At 52.1% G+C, this 25,313-nt stretch overlaps 1 protein-coding gene across 1 annotated transcript; it reads left to right on the top strand.

Moving 5' to 3' along the window:
- The first annotated feature begins 5,393 nt into the window (after positions 1-5,393).
- PLAAT5 (phospholipase A and acyltransferase 5) lies at positions 5,394-16,216 on the top strand. The gene is made up of 6 exons (XM_037053052.1): positions 5,394-5,429; positions 6,045-6,154; positions 7,388-7,496; positions 11,882-11,990; positions 13,889-14,151; positions 15,727-16,216. The coding sequence occupies exons 1-6, from the start codon at positions 5,394-5,396 to the stop codon at positions 15,817-15,819; spliced, it is 720 nt and encodes a 239-aa protein (XP_036908947.1). The 3' UTR covers positions 15,820-16,216.
- Positions 16,217-25,313: the final 9,097 nt, after the last annotated feature.

Raw genomic sequence — 25,313 nt, 5'->3', positions numbered from 1 at the left:
GTGAAGCACTGACTTAGGTTCTAACTGGCAGGGCTGTGGGTAGGGAGCCAAGGAGTGTGCTCAGAAATTTCGGGGGCGGGGCCGGGGCTGGGCTCCTGAACGTGCTTGGTGTGGAGAAATTTGATCAGAGGCGTGTTCAGGTAGAAAACTCTATGTACAGTGTGGGGATTGGGGGTGGGGGGAGGAGAAACCACAGGTGGAGAAACCAGCTGGCCAGGGGCCCGGAGCCCCACGCTGGGAGTCAGACCTGGGCCCTGTTCCCAGTCTCCCAACCCCATTTTTCTGGAATGAGGCAAATGCACCCCCCTCCCCCTCCCAGCCTCAGAGCCTGTCTGTGACTCAGAGAAGGAAAAGTTTTAGGTTACTTTTCTCAGGCTGTTGGAGACTGGGTGCTTAGACAACGGAAGTGTACCTCCTCACCATTTCTGGAGGCCAAGAGCCCAAGGTGAAGTGTGGCAGGTCCTTTTGTTCTGAGGCCTCTCTCCTGGGATTGCAGGTGGTGGCTCCTCAGTCTGGGTGTTTGTGTCCTGGCCTCTTCTTATGCGAGACCAGTCATCCTGGACTAGGACCCGCCCCTGTGCCCTCGGTACCCAGTCAAAGTCCTACCTCCAAACACAGTCACACCCCAGGACCTGGGGATCAGGACTTCCACATGCGATTTTGAGGGGGACACCATTCAGCCCATCACGGAGGAGTGGCTATAACTGAAACCCACAGCTATTGCCACAGTCCAGCATGTGGGCTGGTGGTGGCCTGCAGGGGGGCGGGGGCAGCCGAAGGAAGGGTGGCACGCTCCATTTTCCAGGTGACTCTGGGTTGCGGCACCCCCCAGAGCCTGTAGACTGTGCAAGGTTCCAGAATAAGAGAGGGCCTTCGTGTCTGTTGGTCTGTCAGGTTGGGGGAGGACAGATCCTTCTTCCTGAGCCTCAGTGAAGGAGACCTTGGGGATGGGTCCAGGAGAGGGCTGACCATGACCCTGGCACCAGCAGGGCAGGTTCCACCTCTTCCCCAGGCTGCTGCCCGGCCCAGCTCCCGGCTGGCTGGACGTCTCTGTCAGAGCCCTTACCGTACATAGCTTGTCACTGTCTAGTGAAGTCTCATTTGCTGTCTGTCCCCCATTGCCCCTGCTCTCCAGCTATCAACTCCATGAGAGCAAACCTGGAGGCCAGATGTGTTCTGACATCCCCGGTACTGAGCAAAGGCCTGACCTGAGATACATGCTCATAGTGCATTTAAAGAATGAATGGAGCCCTGGCTGGTGTAGCTCAGTGGATGGAGTGCAGGCCTATGAACCAGACGATCGAGGTTCGATTCCCAGTCAGGGCACATGCCTGGGTTACAGGCCAGTTCCCAGCAGGGGACTCACGAGAGGCAACCATACATTGATATTTCTTTCCCTCTCTCCTTCCCATCCCCTCTAAATATAAATAAAAAAATATATATTAAAAAAGACTGAATGGCTGTAACAATGGGCGTCTATGGCTCCTGTCCCATCTCCGCCTCCTTCCCTGCCTCGCCCCCAGCACATGTGGCATTGTGGCCCAAGCAGAAACTTACTTTTCTCACCAGCCACAGAGTTTATTTATTTATTTATTTTTTAAATATATTTTATTGATTATACCATTACAGTTGTTCTATTCCCCCCCTTCAATCCCCTCCACCCACACCCTCCCCCCCCCACCATTCTCCCCACCTTAGTTTATAACCACGTGTCTCAAGTTCTTTGGATTCTATATTTCCCCCACTATTCTCGCCCTCCCCCCTATCTATTTTCTGCCTACCATCTATGCTATTTTCTGTGCCTTCTCCCCTCTTCTCCCCCTCCCACCCCCCTGTTTCTAACCCTCCATGTGTTCTTCATTTCTATGGTTCCACTCCTGATCTAGCTGTCCTCTTGGTTTGCTTTTGTTTTAGGTGTGGTTGTTAATAACTGTGTGTTTGCTGTCCTTTCACTGTTCATATTTTTCATCTTCTTTTTCTTATATAAGTCCCTTTAGCATTTCATATAATAAGGGCTTGGTGATGATGAACTCCTTGAACTTGACCTTATCTGAGAAGCACTTTATCTGTCCTTCCATTCTAAATGAAAGTTTTGCTGGATAAAGCAATCTTGGCTGTAGGTCTTTGGATTTCATGACTTGGAATACTTCTTTCCAGCCCCTTCTTGCCTGTAAGGTCTCTTTTGAGAAATCCGCTGACAGTCTGATGGGTACTCCTTTGTAGGTGACTGTCCCCTTATCCCTTGCTGCTTCTAGGATTCTCTCCTTCATTTTGGTCTTGGCTAATGTAATTATGATGTGCCTTGGTGTGTTCCTTCTTGGGTCCAACTTCTTTGGGACTCTCTGAGCTTCCTGGATTTCCTGGAAGTCTATTTCCTTTGCCAGACTGGGGAAGTTCTCCTTTATTATTTGTTCAAATACGTTTTCCACTCGTGGCTGTTTCTTTCCCCCTTCTGGTACCCCTATAATTCGGATGTTGGAACGTTTAAAGATGTCCTGGAGGTTCCTAAGCCTCTCCTCATTTTTTTGAATTCTCATTTCTTCATTCCTTTCTGGTGGGATGTTTTGTTCTTCCTTCTGGTCCATTCCATTGATTTGAGTCCCCGTTTCCTTTCCATCACTATTGGTTTCCTGTGCATCTCCCTTCATTTCAATCAGTCCAGCCCTCACACGTTCCTCTAATTTGTAACTTTGTTCCTCTAATTTGTGACTATAATCAACCAGTTCTGTGAGCATCCTGATAAATAGTGTCCTGAATTGTGCTTCTGAGAGGCTGGCAATTTCTCGGTCGCTTAGAGTTATTGGCTCTGGGACTTTGAGTTCTTCTTGTGCCATCTTTCGGGTTGTTCGTGCCTGTTCCATAGCAGGATCAGAGCTCTAAAGTGTTCACTAGAAAAGGGCAACTAAGTCGCTGGGTTGTGACGCTGTATGTGGGGGCGGGGTCAAAGAGGGACTATGGCGTCCTGTCCGCCGCCTGCCGCCACGGCCCTCACCGGTGCCACAGTTGCTGCCGTCACCGGGCCCCACGGGTTTCGTCCCACTGCACGCGAGTGTGCCACCGCCGTCAGCCCTCGCCCCCTGGGGCCTGCGTGGTCTGTCTCACTGTGCGCGAATATGCGCCCTCGGTCTGCCCCGCACCCCAACTGGTTCCCGTCTGCCTGCGCGCCTGGGTCGGGGGCCCTGTCCTGCCCGACCCTGCTCGCTGCTGGCTCCGCCCCTCTTACCGTCCCCGTTGAACGGTTAGATGTAGTCGGACTTCCGTATAATTCAATTTTCTGTCGTTTGGTTGTGTCTTTGTTTCTCCAAACCTTTGTTGTATTCAAACTTGGTTGTGGGAGAAGGCACAGTGTTTCCACCTATGCCTCCATCTTGGCGGAAGTCAAATCGCCACAGAGTTTAACTGAGGCAATTTCACCTGTACCTCTCCATGACCAGTTCCTTGGGAAACACAATCCGTCGGGGGCCTCCCGGGGCCCCACTCTCCCTGTTCTCTGATCCAGTGGCCTCTGTCCCCGTCCCTGACTGTGGACGCTGAGTCCCGTCTCAGTCGGTGGGTCCTCTGTCGTGAGGCACCTGTTTGGCATGGTCCTGGCACAGAGGGCGAGACAGTCATCGGAAACAGTGACAAACCCGACAGAGGGCCGGAGAAGGGAGGCCAAGCATAAGGGCTCCAAAACACCTGACTCCAACGTCTCAGGCCACAGGATTGGGAACTGAAAGTTGACTTTCATGGGATTTTCACATCCCACAAATATTCTTCTTTGATTTTTAAAACCATTTAACAATGTCTAAAACCACTCCTGGCTCTCAGGCCACGCAAAACCAGAAGGTGTGGGCCATCCCCACGTGGGCTGGAGGCAGCTGCCTCTGCTTCAGTTTCGAAAATACAAGAGACACATCAAGGGATTGTAACTGACGGACTTTATTTGGATTTTGTTTCAAGCAAACAGTTAAAATGTGTGTCAGCAATCAGGGGGGTGCGAACATTGGCTGTTTGATTACATTATGGAGCTGCTAGAATGTTTTTATATGTGCTAAGGGTATCGTAGTGATTTTTATTTTTGAAAGACTCCTTGCCTGTCAGACATACACATGCCCGGAAGTATTTACAGATGGAATGACACGCACCCTGGCACGTGCTCCAGCAAACACAGGTGTAGAGGAAGTGGGTGGGGGTATAGATGGAATGAGACTGGCCCTGTACTGGCCGTGGGAGAAGCCGGTGAGAGGTAAATGGGAATCCGTTATTCTGCGTCCTCTACTTTCATTGGGGTGTGAGAATTTCAATAATAAGAAGTACACAACATGAACATAAAATACCCCAACCAACCAAAGAACGCCCCCCAACCCCGAACAGCACCTCAGCAGCATGCAGCTGGGGTTCTCACCCTGTCGCTCCTTGGGGCGCCCTCCTTGCAGTTTCCCGGACAGAAGCGGGCGGGGGTAGGGAGGAGGCGCCGGGCTGACAGACCAGGCTGTACGCGAGGAGCCACATGGACTCCCTCTAGTGTGGTTCTAGCTTTAATGCAGGGGCCTCTGATTCTGTGGTCTTGGTAGAGACAGTGTGCGGGCAAAGCCCTGCTACTCCACGCTCTCTGCCACTGAGGACCCTGGGATCTCCTTGGGGGCCTTCCAGAAAGAGAAGTTTTTCTCCTTCAGGCCTAAGCCCAGCCAGGCAGCCGGGACACTGGGCGGTTCTTTCCCCTCCCCCTCAGCTCCGTGGCGCGATGCTACCGGACCCTCTGGCTCCTCATCTGAGCTCTAGGCCAGCCCAGAGTTCACATTCACCATAGGACCTTCAGGGGTTATGTTTTAGGAAGAAGACAGATGAGTTCAGAGGGAAGGTTTGCCATGCAAAAAGGATTGTTAAGCAAAAGTAGGGACAAACCTGCAGGCAATCTAAATAAATGTCTGAATAATAGATTTTAACTCCTGAGAGGTCTTCCCCGGGCCCACCTAATCTGGCCTCAATGGCTCCATTCTTGCTCCCGTCTGCCCCGTGACGTTCGGTTTCTCCAACCAATCACGTGCCACCTCTGAAATGTAAGCGAACCGTTTTTGCGTTCCCACGTACCCCTCGAATAATCTCCTAACCCTCTTTCCCTGCCTTTCCTCGCAGAGGCCTATTGACGCCCTCGCTGTGTGGCCACACCCTCAGCCCGCCCCCTTCGACCCCCGGGTCCCCACGCGCCTCTGCCGTTTGTGCGCGCCCCGCGCTGCCCCCAGCACTCGGAACCCCCAGCTCGGGCTCCCGAGGACCTGCGGCGGTGCCCACGGGGAACTGGCCCGAAGCAACGCCCCTTGCGAGGCCCGGGCACCTGCCGGTCCGCAGCAGGGGGATGGGCCTGAACCCCGCCTCCCGGAGGAAGGGCCGGCTCCATTCCTCCAGGTCCCATGGGTCCTTCCCTAAACCGGCCTCCGGCACGGCAGGTATGGGACCAGATGACAGTCAACACTCAGCTGTCCCCCAGTTGGGGCCCGCAGGAACGAGGCCCCTCCTAACTGAGCCGTGGAGTCGCTGGAGCCCCACAAAAGTCACCATGTGGCCTTCAGGACCCCTTCTTGTAGGCCTTGGTTGGTTGTGCAAAATGCCTGTTAACCAGAACGAGTGAATATTTCGGAATGGTCGCTTATGGTTGATTTAATCAAAGCGAGGCAGGCACGCACACTCTACCCTCCCACTGCCTTTCAGGGGGAAGAGGGACAGAGGTGGACGCCCGGGGCAGGTAGAGTTCAGAAGGGCTGCGTCTCCGCTGAAGTCTCCGCCCTCAGGTTTTGTCCCAAGGTTTCTGCGCTCTGGGACAGACTCCTCTGACCTCCTCATCCTCTCTGGGATCCTGACCCTGGGAAGCCAAAGCCTCTCCTTCCCAGAGGAACTGAGCCCTCTCCAGCATCCGGTCCTACACCCCTCTCATTCATTCACCCAGAAACAGGTCAAAGACTAGCCATCCTTCAGGGTGGGGAACTAGGGCTGCCAGCCCACCCTCACTGTCAAGGTGGCCATCTGAACCCCTCTCGCACGGAAGGCAAGGGTGGTTTAAATAGTATTCTTTTTCCCTTGAAATAGAACCCGTGAGATCCCAAGTGTTGGTCCAGGTCCTGCCAAAGCAGCCAAAGCAGGGGCCGTTGAAACCGAGCAGAAGCCTCCAGAAGCGGTAAGGCTGTTCGCGCGGAACGACTGGGTCCCTGGGTGGTAGAGCCGTTCGAAGAATGGGTTTTGCCAGCAGTTCCGCGACATAGATCCTGGTGGAGCTTCTGTGCTGACCAGCCTCCCACCAGCCCTGTGAGTAGAAGGCAGGTGTGGTCCTGGCAACAGAGTGTGACCGGGCCAGGGACTCCCCGGCAGGAGGTGTCTCTTGCAGCGATTTCTGGCCACAGGGCCTCTTCCCCAGAACCCTGAGAACAGAAGTGCTTTGGAAGGCCTTAACCATATTGCCAGTTGGAAACTCACAAATGATGCAACCAGTGTCCTCAATCGGCTTTCATCCGAGACGTGTTTTGCTTCTGTTTAAAATTCTGAGGGACTGAAAGTTTCCGGTGGAGCTATAGTAAAAATGACACCCCCCCCCCATGTCCTATGCTTTACAGGAGAGTTCAAGCTGGAGAGAGAGAAAGAAGGTGCCCTGTTGGATTGGTAACGTGCCAGTATAAACACGTGCTTCCTCATTCAACCCTCTTGACAATTCTGTGAGGCAAATGTTTCCGTCTCTATTTTATAGACAATCGAACTGAGTTCCGACAGATTAATTTACCAGCTCAAGTTTGCACGAGTGTCAGAGCCAGGCTTTAAACCCAGGTCTCTCTGGCTTCAGTATATTCCAGTTCCCAAAACATACTCTGGGTCTCCGTTTCAGTTCTCTTCTGCAACATTTTTTATCCAAGGAGAGAACACCCCGACTTCTCTCACATTATTTGTGGTCACAGTGTTGTGACTCAACTCGATGTCTCGGAACTATGGGCCTAAGTGTTGGAAGAAACAGCTTGGGACTTCCAGGGGCCTGCCTGTGGCAGGAGGACCCGAGTGACAAAGAAGGGGCCGAGGCCTCTCGCATGTCATTATAAGCCATTATGTATGGTTACCTTTTTTTTTAAAGCTATACGCCAGTATCACTTTAATAAAGTTTTAAAAAAGATTCTTAGCAAGTAAAAAAACCTGAAAGCTACTTATTATCATCATTAGCATCTTAGGACAATTGACTAAAAAGCAGTAAGTGGCTATTATTTTGGGTGCCAGTGAACCGCATCGCAGAGGCAAGCTCGAGGGGAAGTGTTTCCCAGACTCTCCAAACCGAAAGCTCTCCTGAAACCACGCATCTGAAGTCACACAGGATTTCCAGGAATCACGAAGAAGCGTCTTTGTTAACGACATGACCCCCAAATCCATTTAGGGAGAAGCCCGAGGTTAACTTGGAGACCGCACCCGCCCGGAGGAGAACTGTGTCCAGCTTGTCCCTGAAGTCTGAGACCGCAGGCAAGTTGACAAAGACAGCAGCCAAGGTGCGTGTGACAGCCCTGGTGACTTCTTGCCCACACACTGAATTTTACTTTATTTAGACTGGGTGGCAGCTTGAACTGCATACTGATTTGGGATGTTGGCTGTGCCTTTTTAATGTTTTAAAAATAGCTTTATTGAGGTATAACTGGCATTCCTACATCTGGCATACAATAAACAGCACATATTTAGAATAGAGAGCTGAATATGTTTTCGATATATGTATACACCCATGAAGCCGTCCCCACAATCCAAACTTCCTGTTCCCCTTCGTGAGTCCCTCGGCCTCCCCACGCTGCCCCCAGCCCCAGGGGGCCACTGATCTGCTTCCTGTCACTGTAGATTCGTGTGCCTTTCTAAGACACTTACATAAATGGAATCACATCCTATGGGCCCTTTTTAGTCTGACTTCTTTCTCATAATTGTACATAATTACTTTGAGTTACAGCTGTAGTTCATTCCTCCTGACTGCTGAGCGGTATCCGTGGTGTGGGTACTTACCTTTCCGTTCACTGGGCTGTTTTCACTGCTTGGCTATAACAGATAAAACTATTACGAACATTTGTGTACAAGTCTTTGCATGGACATATGTCTTCTCTTGGGGGCTATCCTTGCCCGTGCTCTCAGTTTAATATTTTATGAAATGATTTTCTGCGGCACACTGCAGAAAGTTACCGCCATCCTCTAAGACAGAAATGTATACAGACCAGAATTTTTAAGGGTGGGCTCGGGGAGCTCATTTGATAGCATCATAGGCAAAAATGCGGTAAGAGATGGACAGGGTTGTACTCAGTAACGGTGAAACCAGGACTATATAGCGTTACTTCTCAGACATCCTTCCTGGGAGGACAGTCTTGGCCCACGGGGTCCTCATGGACTACTGGGGGCGGGGGCTGGGGGAAGAAGACGATAAGAACCTGCCTTCCAATGTGAGAGCAGCGACATCACCACTCCCAGCATGAAACTGGTGTAAGGTTAATATACAGGTCGCTCACTTTCCCCTGTGTTAGGGTTCAGGACAAGAACCTGCCACGCTGGATCACTTCAGGCCGTTCTGTTTTCCTCTTCTCCCAACTCAGGTCTGCGCACATCTCTCTGAAGGGTGTTACTCTTCACCCTCTGGAAGGTTGCTTGTTCTGCTGTGCCATTTTGAGGCCCTGGATGCATCCCCTAGCCACTTAGTTTCTCTTTCTTCTGCATTCGCCAAGCCGTGCACACACCCCTGAAAACACGCAGAATCACTCACGGCTTTGTGCAACCTGGTGAACTGAGGACAAGATCAGGCGGACGAGATATTTGTGTCTTGGGGTCCTGGCACGTCGTAAGGAACGCCAGCCAGCTCTTTTCCTCCAGCGAGGCCTTAGCGATCGCTGGCCATGGACGAGGGTCCAGACCCCCACCACCCACACTCTCTCCTCTTTTTCTTTGTACCTATACATGGTCTCCAAATGCATCATGTATCACTCCCTGCTCACTCTGTACCGACTGTGCCAGCTTCCTTCCTGTACTTCTGATGAACCCAAGTCTTTCCTTCCTCAGGGCCTTTGCACTTACCAGACTGCACTTGCTGTTGTTACAGACCGAATATATGTGTCCCCCCTAATCTATATGTTGAGTCCCTAATCCCAAGTATGGTTGTCTTTGGAAGACATGATGAAGGTTAAATGAGATCCTAAGGGTGAGGCCCTCATCTGAAAGGATTAGATTAGAGACACCAGAGAGCTGGCTCTTTCTCCCTCTCCACACACACACAAAAAAAAAAACAAAAAAACAAAAAAAGGTCAAGAGAGCACATGCAGGATGACAGCTGCAGACAAGCCAAGAGAAGAGGCCTCAGAATGAGAACTACCCTTCTGGCACCTTGACCTTGGACTTCCAGCCTCCAGAATGGTGAGAAAACAAGCTTCTGCTGTTCAAGGCCCCCGGCCTTTGGCACTTTGTATGGCAGCTCGAGCAGACAAACACAGGCCTCTAGGCAAAGGCCGGCTCTGCATTTTTGAACTTGGCCCCTCCCACTTTGTCAGGACCCCTTGGCCCCTGACCCCTTCTCTGCCGTCTTCGACCTCCCTCTTTCTGTCAGAGCTTCCGCAGCAGAACTGAACAGGTGCTGCCATCTTTCCCAGCTGGGAGATTCCCTCCCTTCACCCCTTGCTGCTCTTCATTCCCACCTAATGCCTCTCTCCCCTTTCACAGCCAAGACCTGAACCAGGTGCCCACCCTTCTGGTCTGCATTCCCCTCTCCCCATTTCCTGTCTAGCTGATGCCAGGAAGGCCTCCCCTCCACCATATTAAGTTTTAGGACCACCATGTCAATGTATCTTTTAGAAGATGCCTACGGGTATTTCAAGGGGTGGGGGAGTCTAATTTATGGATCCATTTGGTGCATTGCCACCTTAATATGATAGTATTCAAGTCCGTGAACATGAAATGTGTTTTCATTTATTTAAATCATCTTTAATTTCCTATAGCCAAAATAATATCGAAAAAGAGCAAAGTAGTTTAAACAGCTCCACAGAAGAGCATGCAACACGGATGTGCCTCGACACCCTTCTGCTCAGTGACAGAAGCCAGACACGAGACACCTCATGATATGTGATTCCATTTCTATGCAATGCCCAGAAAAGGCTAGTTCGTAGAGACAGAGAGTAGATCAGTGGTTCTCTGGGGCCCAGGGGAAGGGTAGGGGAAGAAGGGTGAGTGATGGCTGATGGGTATAAGGTTGCCCGGGGCCAGGGGTGGGAAGTGGGTCTGACCGCAGATGGATTGAGGAGTCTTTTGCGGATAACGGACATGTTCTAAAACAGGCCTCTGGTGAAGTTTGCACGAATGCTGTGAATGTACTAAAAGCCATTGAACTGTATACGTAAACTGTGTGCGTTTGAAGGGTTGTCAATCGTATCTCAGAAAGGGGTTAAAAGAAACCGGGGAAAGCCCCTTTCACGTCTGTGAACTCGTGCCCTGGCTCATGCCGGTCCTCACCTGGGAGGAGAGCTACAGCCTCGCAGAAACCAGACCACCTGGGGAAATGGTTGCAAACTCGGCAGCGACCACTGAGATCTTGCCCAGCTGACGAGGGAGGGGCAGTTCCTGCCTCTCTGCCTGGCTCTGACTTCCCAGCCTGCCGTCTTCTCTGGGAGGAGTGCGTGAGCCGGGCGTCTTCTAGCTTCAGCATGGACAGTTCGGGAGGATGAGCAGCATGGGTGTCAGAACTTTGCCCATTTATGTTTCGATGGTGCTGAGCACGTTGCTGGAGTAGGAGGGATGAGGGATGTGAGCCTTCCCCCCCCTAAGTTTGGGTTTACAGTGGCCACAACCCTGGGCTTGCTTTTCTCTTCTTTTTTTTTAAATTGTGCTAGGAGCACTTACCATGAGATGTGCCGACCCTTTTAACAAACTTTTGAGTGCACAGTAGTGTGCTGTGCACACGCGCTGTCTCTCAGATGAGCGGGCTGTCTCCCCCAGGCCTTGTTGAAGAGTATTGGCAGTCTGGGTCCAGTCAGGAGCTAGAAAGCACACAGCAGGTTAAATGGCGGGGGGGGGGGATTCATGCAAAGAATTATTAAGATACCAGAGAGCTTGACATGGCCTCCCAGGGCTGAGGACCCGAAGGGCACTTGAGGAAGGACAAACTTGAAAGGGGTCCAGACCTCATTGGAGAGGTAAGGCCCACCCCCCAGAGAGCAGGAAGTTGGTCTGGCCAGGCTGTGGTTGGTCTCCAGCTGCTGGGCACGTGCGACCCCCTGGAATGCAGGCAGCGAGCTGGCTCTCAGCAACCCAGGGGGTGGGCATTCGGGGGAGGGGGACCCTCTGGACCACAGGAGGTCCATGCAGGGTACCTGCAGAGGAAATCCGGAGGCCAGGAAGGGAAGGGGCAGGAGGCTCTGGGGCACTTTGTCCATCAAGAGGACCCCAGAGAGGCTGCAAGGTTATGGGGGTAGGGGGATCGGGGCTCAGGCAGACCTCCACCAGGTGTCTGCATACTGCCACCACTAATCATGGCCCCCTCCCCCAAGGCGGGACATTGCCGGGGAGCCCCTTCCTCTGCCATGTCCCTCTAGCGCCCTCTATTGAAAAAGCTCAACCTGGTGCTCAAAGTCAAGGAGGAATGCTCACTGCAATCCTATCAGGCATCCACGCAGCAGGTGTGAGGAGAGCGTAAAACCTAGAGACCGGGGCAGCCACTGGCCTCACCGCCTTTAGTGACGAGGGTGACAGCAGGAGGGGGAGGGCCTTCGCTCCTTTGCATGCAGAGGGCCTTCTCCAGCCTGGGTTTCTGCACAGAGATGGGATGCGGGCCCTCAGGCTGAGCTGTAGCTGGTCTCCAAGCAGCGACTCTGGAACTCCTCGGGCATGCGCCTCGTCTTTACTGTTACATTCCTTCCCATCACAGGGCAAACCAAGACCCCAGCCTGGAGACCTGATTGAGATCTTTCGGATCGGCTATGAGCACTGGGCCATCTATGTAGAGGACGACCGTGTGGTCCACCTGGCCCCCCCGAGTAAGACCCTCTGCTGAAATATCGATGTTTCAGTTAGCAAAGGAAAGGGACGCACCGTTAATTATCGTGTGCCCCCGCCACTGCCTTGCTTTACCAGGAGAACACCCTGAAGCATGACTAGACCTCGCTTTGCCGTGGGACAGAGCTTGGTCTCCGTCTGCCAGATGCCCCTGTGCGTCCCGCCCTGCGGGAGACACAAGCGAGAGCGGGCCCAGGCCCCTGACCCCCATACCGCCCTTTCCTTTCCGTGTCAAGTTTGAGAAGCTGAGCCTCCAACCGCATTCTTCCTCGTGCTCCTGAGGAGGCCCCGGGAGGGTGTGGACTCTCACCTGCCCTGATCGCCACTCGCTGCCTGTTGCCCCCAGTGCTGCGTCTGGCGTCCTCACCACCTGGGGCACCACCCTCCACCCTCACCTGGTGGGCCAGCTCTTCCCTGCCTGCCCCAGGCTGCCCCACCCCCAGTGTGGACACAGCTCTCCTTTCATTTCCCAAGGCAGCGTTAACACAAAGCTGGGGTTAGACCGGTGGCTGATGAAATGGTGGCAGAGGTTTCATGGTGACAGGTTGGCGGTAATAGAAAGTTACAGCATAGAATGGGAAACAGAATAAAACTGGCCATCCAGAGCCATTGGTCAGAGTGGGCGCCTCAGGAGGTAGGACCTGGGGAAGCTGGGAGAAGGGGAGGGAGGGGCTTCACGGCACTGGATGCCTTTTGGGTTTTGTGTTCAGTTACAGAAGGTCACCGGTACCAAAGGTGCAGCCTGTGGCCTGTCCGCCTCCGTTGGCCAACGCCCTCTCCCTGCTGGGACCTCCCACAGAGCATCCCCTCTCCCCACCCCTCACTCCCTTCCCCACCCACTCACACCCTCCCCCACTTCCAGCCTGGAAGCCCACTCGAATGTAGAACAAAGAAGGTAGCAATTGCTTCCCATTACATTCCCCTCCACCTCTCCTTTCCAGGAGCCTCCCTCTTGTACAACCAAAGGGGTTGTTAACAGTCACAACCTCACCCTCCCCATCAGCTCTTTCTCTAGCAATGACTTCTGCCATCTCTTCCCGCAAGCTGAATTGCCTACCGCCAGCTTTTATGAAATGGGCAGATTTTCTTCAAATATGTGAGAAAAGAGCAAGGGGCGTTACTTGCCCTCAAACAGCTTACAAATGGGGAGGACACACACATTTGTGGAAAAACAGCCCTGGTTTTAAACTGCCACTCACCTTGGGCAGGTTCCTCTCTGAACCTCTGTCTCCTCTAAGGACTGAATACGATAATACAGCAGCTTTGAAACATTTTTTTCGAAGCTGTGGGACCCTGTTTTCAAATAAACCCTTCGTGAAAACCCCAAAATCCGAGCAGAGAGAAGGGCAGACTGGCTCTGGGTGGAGGCTGATGGGAGCAGGTCCCACCCAGGGCCTAGTCTGCTCAGTCCCACCTGCTACTCCACGGCGGCTACAGGCGGAGGCACGTCATGGGCCCACATGCCAGCCCCTCACCCAGGAGCCCACGCTTACACTTACACGTACAGGTGCTCGGCACACGTTTGTGCAGATTCCTGAAGTCTGGCTGGGAAAGCGAGACTCCGGTCATAGGACTTGGTCACTCGGTCAGCTCAGTTCAACACCGTGCAGTCTGGGGCCACACCGTAAGGCACTCGAAGAGTTGCAGGAGAAAGAGGTGGCCGCGGGAGGTCGGAAGTGGCCAGGCAGAGGCTTCTTGGGGAAGCTGGTCCTTTGCAGCTCATTGAAGCCAACTGCCCATCTTGGGCCATGCCTTTCATAGACGGAGAAACTGAGGAGGCCCCAGGGTCCGGAGCTCACCCAGCACCCGAGAGGGAGCCAGCGCTCTGCCCCTGCTGCCCCTCACAGCTCCCCAGCTTCTGTTTGCCTTTGGCCTCCAGGTGAAGAACTGGAGGCCGGCAGCATCACCTCCGTCTTCAGCAACCGGGCTGTGGTGAAATGCAGCCGTCTGCAGGACGTGCTGCAGGGCTGCCCCTGGAAGATCAACAACAAGCTGGACGGGACGTACCTGCCCCTGCCCGTGGACAAGATCCTCCAGCGCACGAAACAGATGGTCGACAAGACAGTGCAGTACAGTCTGATCGAAGGCAACTGCGAGCACTTCGTCAACGACCTCCGCTACGGCGTGCCCAGGAGTCAGCAGGTACGGCCCCGCTGGCCCGGGTGATGCCTCCCCGTGCTGACGGCGGGGGTGGGGGTGGGGTCCTGTCGCATCAGAATGGCCATCAGTGGTCCTGTGTTATTGTCGCCCTGGTGGGGCCTTCTGTGTCTACAGGACTCGACGGTTCTCTTCATCGCTCCTAAGCCGTGGAGGAGTAGAGAAGGCGGTGGGCTGCGTAGCAAGACCACCAGTGGAGTCCGGCTTGGCCATCGGCTGGCCTGGTCTCCCTGGTCAGGTCATTATATCTCTGAAACCGCCCCTTCCTTTACAAAATAGGGATAAACCAAGGTCGCTACTTTATTGCTGAAGCTGCAGACTACCAGCCTGTGGGCCACATCTGGCCCACAGATGTGTTCTGCTTGGATGACTGGTACTTTTTTAATTACTTGCCAACACTTAGAAATACAGAAATGTTATGTAAGAGTATCTGGGTCCCCAGCCTCACTGACCAACCAGCCGGCCAGCCCCTGCCTGCTGACACTCGGCGGGGCCTGCTCCCTCCGATGGGCAGGCAGCGGGCGTGCTCCTACAGCTTCACCCACGTTACCTGCCTGGCGCTGCTGCCTTTGGGTCTGTGACCCACGCCTGTAACGGAGCGCGGGGACACAGTACATGAGGTGCAGTGCGTGTGAAAGAGCCTGGAAAGCCTAAGTATCCGTGACAGTCTGGGCTGCCCTTGTTAACATTTGATCCCTACTAAAACCCGACAAGAAGAGCAGAGGAAGCATTTAGTATCGCCTTGGTAGTAGGTTTTAAAAATCAAGGATTAAACGTGGCGCGTAATTTTTCTGTTCTTTTCCACGCTTCCTATGTTTTCCTCACGCACTGGGCGCACCCCAGCATTGCTCTCTCTGCTGGGCCGTGCCATCCCTCGGTGACGGTGCGCAGGCCTCCCACGCGGTCCCTCCCTCCCAGCTCTCGCTCTCTGCACCCTCTTCCTTAGTAGTCCGATCCTCTCCCGGCCTGTATCCACCTCTTGTGAGGCCTGGCGCTGTGCTAGGGGCTTGGTGGGCGCTGGTATGAGGGATCTCCCATCCCACGATCATTTGTACATGAAAAGAAGGCCCCAAGGGTCAAGGGATTATAGGAGGCCCTTGCTCATCAGAAACCTGGGCCCCAAGCTAAGCTCAGACACTGATTTACTGTGTGACATAGTCCAAATGAGTTTGCCTCCCTGGTTCTCGGGTTCCCTGCACGTAGAACGAGGGCCTCCGTGGTGGTGCTACTCTCAGATCCTTTGCCTCTGAGCCCCACCTTGGAGTCGGACGCTAGACTGAATGGCTCTGAGGAAGACCAGGGACCAGGAGCCCAGTGCCCGCCTCCCCACCTCGGGGAAAGGGAGCGCACCTGCCTCAGATGGGCGCCCCGGCTGTCCTGGCTTCTCTTGGTCTCCTGCAGCGCTGGGGTCATTGGAAATAAGGAGCACAGGTGGCTTCCTGCTCTGGGAAAAGCGTCCAAGCAGGCCAGCTCCTGAAGGGGAGCGGCGAGGTCAGGGCAGGACGGGGGGGCGGGCCTAGGGTCCTCACTGAGCTTCCCACAAACCAGTCGGCTTTGCAGGTGGAGCAAGCCCTGATGCAAGGCATGAAGGCTGCGGGAGCCATGATCTCGGCTGTCGTGGAGAGCATGAGGCCCAAACCAGCCACCGGCTGAAAACACCAAGCAGAGGAAGAGCTCCTGGCGTCCACAAGGAGACCGACCACTCCTCCTTTCTCCCTTGTCTCCCTTGCTCGATGGCCCCTAAGAAAACTGTGAGCTTCTGGAAGAGCCTAGAATGTATCCAGTTACCCCTTTAGAAACACACCCAATATATGTGATTAGATCCATGGACTCTAAGGGTGGGGAGGATCTGATATATATTATGCAACTGTTAGGCACCAGGTACTGTGCCAGGCACTTCCTACACGAACTTGGTCGTTCTGCTCTCTTCCTAGAAAAGGGTCTTACTTGTTTCTCAAGCTGAACCTAACCTGTGATGCTTGCATACCGTCTGATACACCCTGCCAACCTCTGCTGGAACGTTCCCAGTAATGAAGAACTCTTTCTTGGAGCTCTTTTCATTGACCTCAAATGTCTGTAGCTTTTCCGGACCGCCCTAGTCCTGTCCTTTCTGACCTGCAGTGTAGTTGGAAGGAGGCGGGGTCCCAGAAGGCCTCTAGCTCACCACTCAGGGCGAAGGGCGCCCCATCTAGGAACACCTTTCTTTTTGAAATGATACATCAGCTTTATTCCTTCCTGTTTAAAACCCCCCAATTTAGAGAATAATCAGCTAGACCATTTATCTTGCTTTTCTACCTTAAAAAAAACCCAGAAGATTTGAAACTGCTATTTTCATTGATTTCAAGTGACTGTGTAGACTAATTAAGCAATAGACTTCCACCGTGCGAATGAGGAAAAGGAAAGAGGGACTCCTGTGTTGGGGGAATGTAGACAGGACAGAAGATTCAAATTATGACCGCAGATCGGCAGTGCCGCTGGGAACTGAAACCATGCACGGAGGCTGGGGGCGGGCTCTCGACACAACTAGCAGCTATGAAGACCCTGGGAAAGAGAGGAGGAGCCGCGGATCTGTTAGGCTCTCCCGCGAGCCTCTCTCCCCTTTGGAGAAAATAGACCTGCAATGTTTCCCTCTCCGTTCGTTTCTTAGCAAAATCCACCCTGACTGGCCCCTTAGACCTCACACCCTGGAGTCTGGGTGTGTGTCTGTGACTGTCTTCCATCCGCCCGTCTCGCTCTCGGCTCAGCTCTCGTGCTGCAAGTTAGAGCACACCCTCTGAGTCTTCGCCAGGACGAGCCGCTGACTCCAGTTCCCAGGCACCTCTTCCCCACCTGCCAGGAATCAGTCCAGTTCCCCACACCTCTCCTTTCAGTCTCTTGGCTCTTGTTACACAGCTTAGGGTGAGACTTCCTCGGAAACAGCCCCACGTACCAAGAATTTATATTCTAAAAAGGACATTCCTTTCAGCTTTGAACTAATTCAGTCGTGTATTAGTGACCCTTTTGGTCAGCCCCTGATGTTGAACTCACAGGCCATATTAATTATTAATCACACAAACTGGATGTTGCTGATTTAACAAACCGCTACCCCACACCAAGGAGTGTTTGGTAACTTCTAATCAAGCGATGCATCCACGCCCTGCACGTGTTTAAGACAGAAAGATACTTCTCTGGCTCCTTTCCGGTTCGGACAGAGACCCTGAGGAGCATCTCAGGACCGGTGTTCACTCCTCCGTCCAACAAACATTTTTGAGTGTCTACCAAATGCCACACCTTGGCTCTCCCACCTTCACCCGAACCCACCAGCAGGGGTCAGGGATGGCGGGTAGAAGTTCTGAGTCGGCGAGGAGGGCACGAGGCGCGTGGGGCAGACAACAGTCTGTCCCCGCTTCCGAACTCTCCCTACAGCCGCCTACTTGGCAGATGAGGAGCGGAGAGGCATTAAAACCTGCTTCAGTTTCTGCATTCCAGGGCGAAAAAGCCTGTCTTTGCTGTAAGTGGGACCACGTGGGGGAGCCTTTTTTAGTCTTGTGGGTGTAAGGCACATCCCCACCAGTGGTGGGGGCAGTAGAGATATGAAGGGTAAGTCATCAGAATGCACGTTTCCGAGATGTTAAATACTGGTCTCTTGTTTGTGCGCTTCTTTTTAGTGTTTATTCCTTTTCATTTGGGGGGATGGGCGAGTGGGGACAGTGGTGATATTGGCACATCACAGGGACTGCCAGGGAACTTGAACGTGCCGCGTTCCTCAGTGGTAGGGAGGCCCGGTATCGGTGACACACGAGACGGCAGGTGCCGCACACGAGCTGGATGTTTTGCTTGGTGGTAGAGAGGCTGACTCCAGGCAGCACGGAGTAACTCTGCAGAGGCCGTGATGGTGACAAAGGGGCCAGGGTTTGCCGGCTAACCCACCAGCACTCGGGAGTGGGACACCTGTCTGCCAGCGAGGCCAACTGTAAAGGGGCACGTACCCCACCACTGGGGAAGCCGGCCGGGGGTGGAGGGGAGGAGTGGGCAGCAGGGAGCCCCTGTGACACCAGGAATAGAGATAAGCTGCTCCCCAGTTCTGAGTTTTAAGTTTTTGTCCTGTGCTTATATTACACTTTCGTTATTCCCCAGTCTAACACAGAGAAGGGGGTAAAGGAAGGAGCCGCGTCTGCAGTTGGCAGCACCCGGGAGGGAAGCGCTCAGGGACCACCCGGGGAGGCCCGGGGCGCAAGCCGACCAGAGGAGCTCAATGGCCACGTCCTCCAGAACCAGAATGTCTTGCAGCTGGCTGCAGGAGAGCTTGGTTCAAACAGTAAGATTTGACGTGGAAGGATGACCCAGAGCCTTTAGGATTTGGGCTTGTATGGCTCATGGTCAAGTGCAAGGTAAGGTCAGGATCCACTGCACTCTGAGGATCAGAGAGCATTTTGACCCCTGCACTGTTGCCTGCTAAAACGGCTGCCACTTCAGCGAAACAATACATGTTTATACAAATTCTAAGAAGGCTCTCAGTCACCTGAAGTTCTGTTCTGACAGAGTTCCCGTTCCCAGCACTTTCGAAACAGACCATGTAGCTTCACAGACACTTGAACGAGAAGGCAACTATTGGGGAACCCCATGCTGCTTTGAGATTCTGAGGAAGAGGTCTGGGGTTTTTTTCCTTCGTTTTTGTTTTGTTTTGCTTGATTATGGTGGATAATTTTTTTAAAAAGGTTTTTGGTCATCCAGATTCAGCTTAATAGGTTACATATAAAAAGATTAATTTTTGTTTGTTTTTACAAAGATTGCTAAAGATCAACTTCAAAGTTGGAGCATATCCGTGCTTATAGCAATGTGGAGGCTGCTCTGTCAGTGAGGAACTTTGGGAGCTTCTACTGCCCCTTCCGAAGGAGGGATTTGGGAAGGAGCTCCTTGAGGCCCTAGCTCCCCTGTCTTCTCATCTTGGAGGATGGCTCCCTCCCGCTTCGCCTGAACCCACGGGCTGCCCCGAGATCAAGGCGGCGGCGAGAAGTACTGAGTCAGAGAGATGGGGAACCCGTGGCTTTGAGGGGTTTTCCAGAATGGTGACTTCCACACTTTACATCATCCGCAGAATCCTCTCTTCAGGCCCGATGTCGTCAAGCCACCCGACGCAGAAAAGGGATGAAAACGTAGCGGCTCCGCGGGGAACGGGGGTCCCAGAGCTTCAGTTCCCCCAGCCGCCAGCAGAGAGATGTCTTCAAGACCGGAAGCGCTCCAGGACGCCCTCTGCCGACAGCTGGTGGGAACCACACAAGGACGACAATAGTGACATCCACCAAGTGTTCACGCTCTTCCAGGCGCTGTTTTAAATGCTTCGATCACCCCGGGGGTTTTACGCATTCACTGTCTTCACTACAGGCCCGGTGACCCTTTAAACAGATGCCCCCACCCACTCAGCTTTATCCAGTCCTTCAAGCGGGTAACTGTCTATTGCAGAAGTGTCTCCACTTGGCATAATAAGGAAATTGAGGTTGAGAGCGGCTTTTTAATGAACCCAGAGATAAATAGGGGAAGGGGGTACTTGAGGCACAAAGGTGCTTAATATTAAGGGCAGTTCGGGCAGGGCAACAGGGAAACGGTCCTCTCATAACCGCTTGCAGGTGGTTGACGGAGCTGCCTTCTGGGAGCTCACACCCGTGCCGACTGCTCTGCAAGGCTGGGCTCGGCCGAGCCTGGTCCGATGGGAACCCACACCCAGACTGGGCACACGAGGACTGTGGTGGACAGATGGCACTGGGAGAAGTGTGGGAAGAGGCTCCTGTGGTGTGATTGGCCTGTCATTCTCCAAAGATGGGGAAACAACCTCCTAGAGACCTCTCGAAGCCTCATCTCTCTCAATCAACTATTTTAAAACTTGCAATACCTGACAATCTAGTCAGGGGCACTGGCCTCTTTTCCCTTAGATTGTCGAATATAAAAAATGACAACCGCCAACACAGTAATAGCCATGCGATGTGAATGAACCAAAGTTACACCCACTTTTTTTTTATCAGATCAACAAAAAATATATTTTTGGTGTGCCCCAGAATTTTAGCGATCAGTTTAGGTGTGCCATGAGATGGTAAAGGCTGCAAATCGCTGCCCTGGACAGTCTCCAGGTCTGTGTTAGGACTCTCTTAGTGGCCGGAGCTGGAAAACTCAACAAAGTAGCTTAAGCAGAGTGAGAAGCTGAGTGGTTTAAAACACTGTCCAATTCTGGAGTGGGGGAGAATACAGCCAGACTTAGGGCTTCAGGACACCAGCTCAGAATGACATGAGGCCCCAGTTGGAGCCCTGTGATTACGGTGGAGAAGCAGGCAGGAGTTGGTGGGTGGACACAGCAGAGGGCCACCGTACCATGTGTGGGCTTAAATCCTTGCTCTCCTCTGACAGGACCCAGAAACGTGCTCTGATAGGCAAAAGCCAATCCCCTGTCCAGATGCAGGGCTGAGATTCCATCCTGTGGAGTGAGGTACCTGAGTAACCCTTGTTGGCAGGTTCCCCCCTCCCCTTAGGTTATTCCATAAGAGATATATGTTTGGGGGTTCGTAGTTTTCTCGGTTTCATCTCAGTTCAGCATTGTGGTGGATCTACTGTTGAAATTCAGGCCCCAGGGACGCAGACTCGGAGACGGAGGTTTGTGGACAGCACGTTTACTATGCGGGGAGTGGAGGAAGTGGGATTGGGCAGAAGGAGGAGGGGAACTGGGATGGAGTCACAGCCAGGGCCTCAGCCAGCCCACCGCGAGGAGCAGCGGCAGCCCTGAGGGACCGGCCTTTACAGTTCTCTGTTTGCAGTCTGTGGCCAAGGGGCGCCAAGGTGAGGGGGTGGCCCTCCCAGAGGGGAACTCCGGTGGGAGCTGTCAGCCATCAACACTGCCAGCGGCTGGGGGAATTCGGCCCTCCTCCCTGCAGACAGTGGGGGCCGCACCCCGCACGTGGGGGCAGAACCCAGCGGTTTCCAGCACACCAGCCATTCTCTGCATGAGTGTCCGGGGGTTCCACGATAAAGATGCAGCCGCAGGTGAACACAGACAGCCTCGGGAGGGAAACCACAGCGTTACCCTCCGCCGCCAGCAACGCAACCTCGTCAGCAAGTAGGAAAGTGACTCCCCGTTACGCACCAGTGTAAAAGCTGCACTGGGATTCTCTAAAGCCAAGTAACTAGGCTGTGCGCACACGTAACTCAGAAAGAATATATATAACCTCTTCTTTTTGGAGGCCCCACTCTGCCCGAGAGCGGTCGGCACTGGTGACCTCGGTCATCTCAGGTTGCACTCGGAGCCACTTCGGAGGATTTCTTCTCTCGCCCTTGTCCGGGGAAGGAGCCTCCGCGACGCACGCGGGAGGAGGGAGGAGGAGTCCGCTGCTCCCTCCGTCCCGTGCGGGCCTCCGCCCGGCTGAGCACGTCCTGGCGGCTGTGACTGCGGGGGTCTCTCTCCGGCGCCTTGTCGAGGTCGGTGGTCCTGTTGTTTCCCAACCCCGGGGTTTCCCTCTCTCCAACAGGGCCCCCTCCGCAAGACTCTGAAACTCCTTCAAGGTATCGGGGCTTAGCGTTAGCCACTCTCGCCTGTTTGAGGCTTAGAGAGGCGTGGGCTTGCCATCTGCCCTTCCAGACAGCCACCTGCCCTTTGCGTCAGGGGAGCACTGAGAACGGCATGTGCCGACTCGGGCGAGCTCCCCTCTGAGCGGCCCGGGTCCCCGACTTCAGGGGTGCAAACCTGCCCTATTTTCCACCTGGAATGGGTCATACTTTAAGCCCTTCACCCTCTAGAAGTCAAAATTATTTGTATTAATAACCGTGAAAGGAAACACATAATGAGACCGTGGACAATTTTTATTAGACTTTATGTACATAACCACACAAGTAAAACTGTAGAATAAAATAAATGTTGCAAAGCACAACTATTTACTTGATAGTTTTTATTCTGCTTCACCATTTGAACATAAATCCTTTGGTTACAGCCTGATATTATAATATTTTATATAAGTAAATGTCCAGTGAGCAATTAAAAAAAAAGAAAATAAACATCAGCAAAAGTTACAACCTAGGCAATGACTGAATCGTAACACCAACACAGCAATTCGCTTTCTTACTTTTTCTTTAGCCTTCAAAGCACTTAAAATGCAATTTTTAATTTAAAAAACGCTGTCACATTCAGATAAGTATTTCATATATAAAATGAAATGTTCACTCACCAAACATTTACATCTCCCAGTTTGCATTCTGTTTTACTGTCCTCAGTCTGAAACACAGAAAGAGCTCCAAGGGGTCACATAAAATGACATCACTGACATAGATCAAGTTTAGGTTCTTCAGCTTTCCAGTCACCACGCTTTCACTGTTTTTTGTGCATCCATCGCTTAAAAGCAGGAATGCGTCCCACCACAGAGATGAGGGTCCCAAGTGTGACCGATGTGTGCCTCGAAACCTCACAAACTCATTTCTGAAACAAGCTGAGTGCTGCTGGGTCCACAGATGCCTGCGACCACTGTACGAGCGAGACCGGGGGCTCTCCAATCCCATGCCCACCCAGAATATGTCATTTAGCAACTGGTGAGTAACCAAAACATGCTCATTGGAAGCCTACAGATTATTAAACCCTAACCAGAGTCACATCAGTTGTTTAGAGCATAGCCCAGCGAAGTATTTTTAGGTAATGAGTAGGAGGATGTCATCACTTATTGAAAATTGCTGGTGCATGGTGATAACGAAACAGAGACTAACTTTTAAGTAAGTTTATTCTTGTTTCTAGTCCTCTGCCTTAGGTCTCTTCCTCAGACCTCGGTTTCCTACTGAGTGGGAGAGCTCGTTTTCTCCATTTAGGGTGAGGGGCACATACCTGATCAGTTTTTCATCTGCTCCTACATTCTTGTTTCTTTTTTTTTTAAAGATTTTAAAAACTTATTTTTAGAGAAGGGGAAAGGAGGGAGAAAGAGAAGAGAAACATCAACGTGTGGTTGACTCTCACACGCCCCCTGCTGGGAACCTGGCCTGCAACCCAGGCATGCGCCCTGACTGGGAATCACACTGGCAACTCTTTGGTTCCGAGGCTGGCACTCAACCCACTGAGCCACACCAGCCTGGGCACATTCTTGTTTCTGACACTCCTTCCCCAGCTCGGATTTTTAGCGAGTCTTAGGGTTGCAGGGATGGCATGGGGGACAGGACTAGCTAACTAGGATGTCTTCCTAAGTCTTTCTTACACTTGGACAAAGATTTTTGAACCCCAAAGAAAAAGGTTGCTTGCTTCACCTTGACAGTTCCCCTCCTGTGCATGTCTAGGTTTCAGGCTTCATTATTAACTACTTGACCTGACGAGAAAGCCCTTAGGTAGGATGATCGTAAGAACAAGACTGAAGCACTTTGGGTAGGGAAAGGGGACACTGAATAATTATGCCAATATAGCAGGTGTCGGCTAGGTCTGTCCTGGCAAACCAGTGAGGAAATTAAAGAAAGAGAAATGTGTATGTGTGTTTGGGACCAGAGCAAAACTAAAGCATAACAGTCATCACTTAAAAATATTATATTGTTCTGCATAAAAATTTAACATATAACACTGCTAAATGCCCCCAGCCTTTTAGATATGTTTTTTTAAAGATTTTATTTATTTATTTTTAGAGAGAGGGGAAGGGAAGGAGAAAGAGAGGGAGAGAAACATTGACCAGTTGCCTCTTGCGCACCCCAACTGGGGATGGACGCAACCCAGGTACGTGCCCTGACTTGGAATCCAACTGGTGACCTTTTGGTTTGTGGTAAGACACCCAACCCAGTGAGCCACACCAGTCAGGGCCTTTTAGATACTATTTTTTAATAACAGTTCTAGCGTTACATATAGAATTTTAAATTATGTTCTTTCTCTTTGCATTAAATACAGTCTTCTGGCTTAAACCAAAGGACCACTGAATGAAAGCAAAAATGTTTTCCAGTTTTCAAGAATGCCTGATGGCTTTGTTCTTTTCCTCAGCAATAATTTTCTGAAATCCTGTGGGGTTTTTGTTTGTTTGTTTGTTTGTTTTGTTGTTGTTTGCTGTACACAGGTGCTCTCACTTTTATATTTTCCACTTACTTTTATAAAAGTATTTGTTGTCTTTCCCAACATTACTCAGGAAATCACTAACTATCCCTTAATAAGCCAGTGTCTGACATTACCCAGCCCAGCGCTCACCGCCAGGATTCGCCCGTGAAAAGCATCAGGCTTCCCACCCAGCATGCGTCATTGACCACATTCGTCTCTGTGCCCTTCGGCTTCAGATCAGACTTAAGTTACACTTGAAGTCACATTGTTTTCTTTGTCTTTGAGTTCTTTGGGGGCTTCAGCTCCTGCTGCTTTTGAAAATTACTGCCCAGCCTTGGAGGTGCTTCGAAGGTCCATCGAAGAAAATTTGCCACGGGTGAAGATACCATCCACAAGTGGAAAGAAGCTCCGCTTGGGTCTAGTATCTGGTTCTGCTAACGGTCATCCACAGGTATCTTCCAAGATCACTCAGGTATTTGCAGGGACAGACTGGAGTGGAGCCAAGTCAGGTCCTGCAAGTAACTAAAGGGAGACATACTGAAAACTGCACCCCTGTGTGCTTCAGGCCTCGAGGGATGGAGTGACTCCTGCTATCCACCAGCACACCCTCCTATTTCTGATTTGCTGTCTTGGAAGGGAGTTATATAGCAGCTGTCCAATTTCTCCTTGGCCCTTTCCACGGTGACAGATCTTACCCCACAGGCCAAGGTAAGGTTTCTGCTAACATCTAAGTATATCCGATCCCCACACTCGGGGAATGGGGAAATGTTCGCGTCGTGAATGCGGCGGACCCTGAGGAGTCACAGTGAGTCAGGCGTTTGGTACACCAAGGCAGAGGTCCAAACAGGTAGCCGTTGGTGAGAATTCCACCTATTCGTGGTACATTTTGAAAATCGTTTATCGCTTCATTTGCTCCTTCGTTGTTGACACCTTACTATGTTTTGGGGCTACACATACTCCTTATTTAAACTTTGAGGGCAGAAACAAAGGAGAAAGTAACAATCACCTAAAAGTCCACCCCTGAAAGTGACCTGTTTTTATCATTTTGGTGAAACATTTTTCTGGTTTTCTCCAATCATTTGTTAAGGCCTTGCCCAGCAGTGGCTTTCAATGAGTTGTATTCAAATCACCCGTCGCTGAAGTC

The sequence above is a fragment of the Sturnira hondurensis genome, unplaced genomic scaffold (genome assembly GCF_014824575.4).
Source record: "Sturnira hondurensis isolate 20B ecotype Veracruz unplaced genomic scaffold, ASM1482457v3 Scaffold0007797, whole genome shotgun sequence".
Taxonomy (NCBI): Eukaryota; Metazoa; Chordata; class Mammalia; order Chiroptera; family Phyllostomidae; genus Sturnira; species Sturnira hondurensis.
Note: the sequence above shows the minus strand (reverse complement) of the source record. Positions and strands in the feature narration are given on the sequence as shown.

Excerpts from the sequence above, each read along its gene's own strand:
- PLAAT5 (XM_037053052.1), top strand. The coding sequence starts at position 5,394 with ATGGGTCCTTCCCTAAACCGGCCTCCGGCACGGCAG. Across the intron at positions 6,155-7,387 it reads AGCAGAAGCCTCCAGAAGCG|GGAGAAGCCCGAGGTTAACT; the intron begins GTAAGGCTGTTC and ends AAATCCATTTAG. Across the intron at positions 11,991-13,888 it reads GGTCCACCTGGCCCCCCCGA|GTGAAGAACTGGAGGCCGGC; the intron begins GTAAGACCCTCT and ends TTTGGCCTCCAG.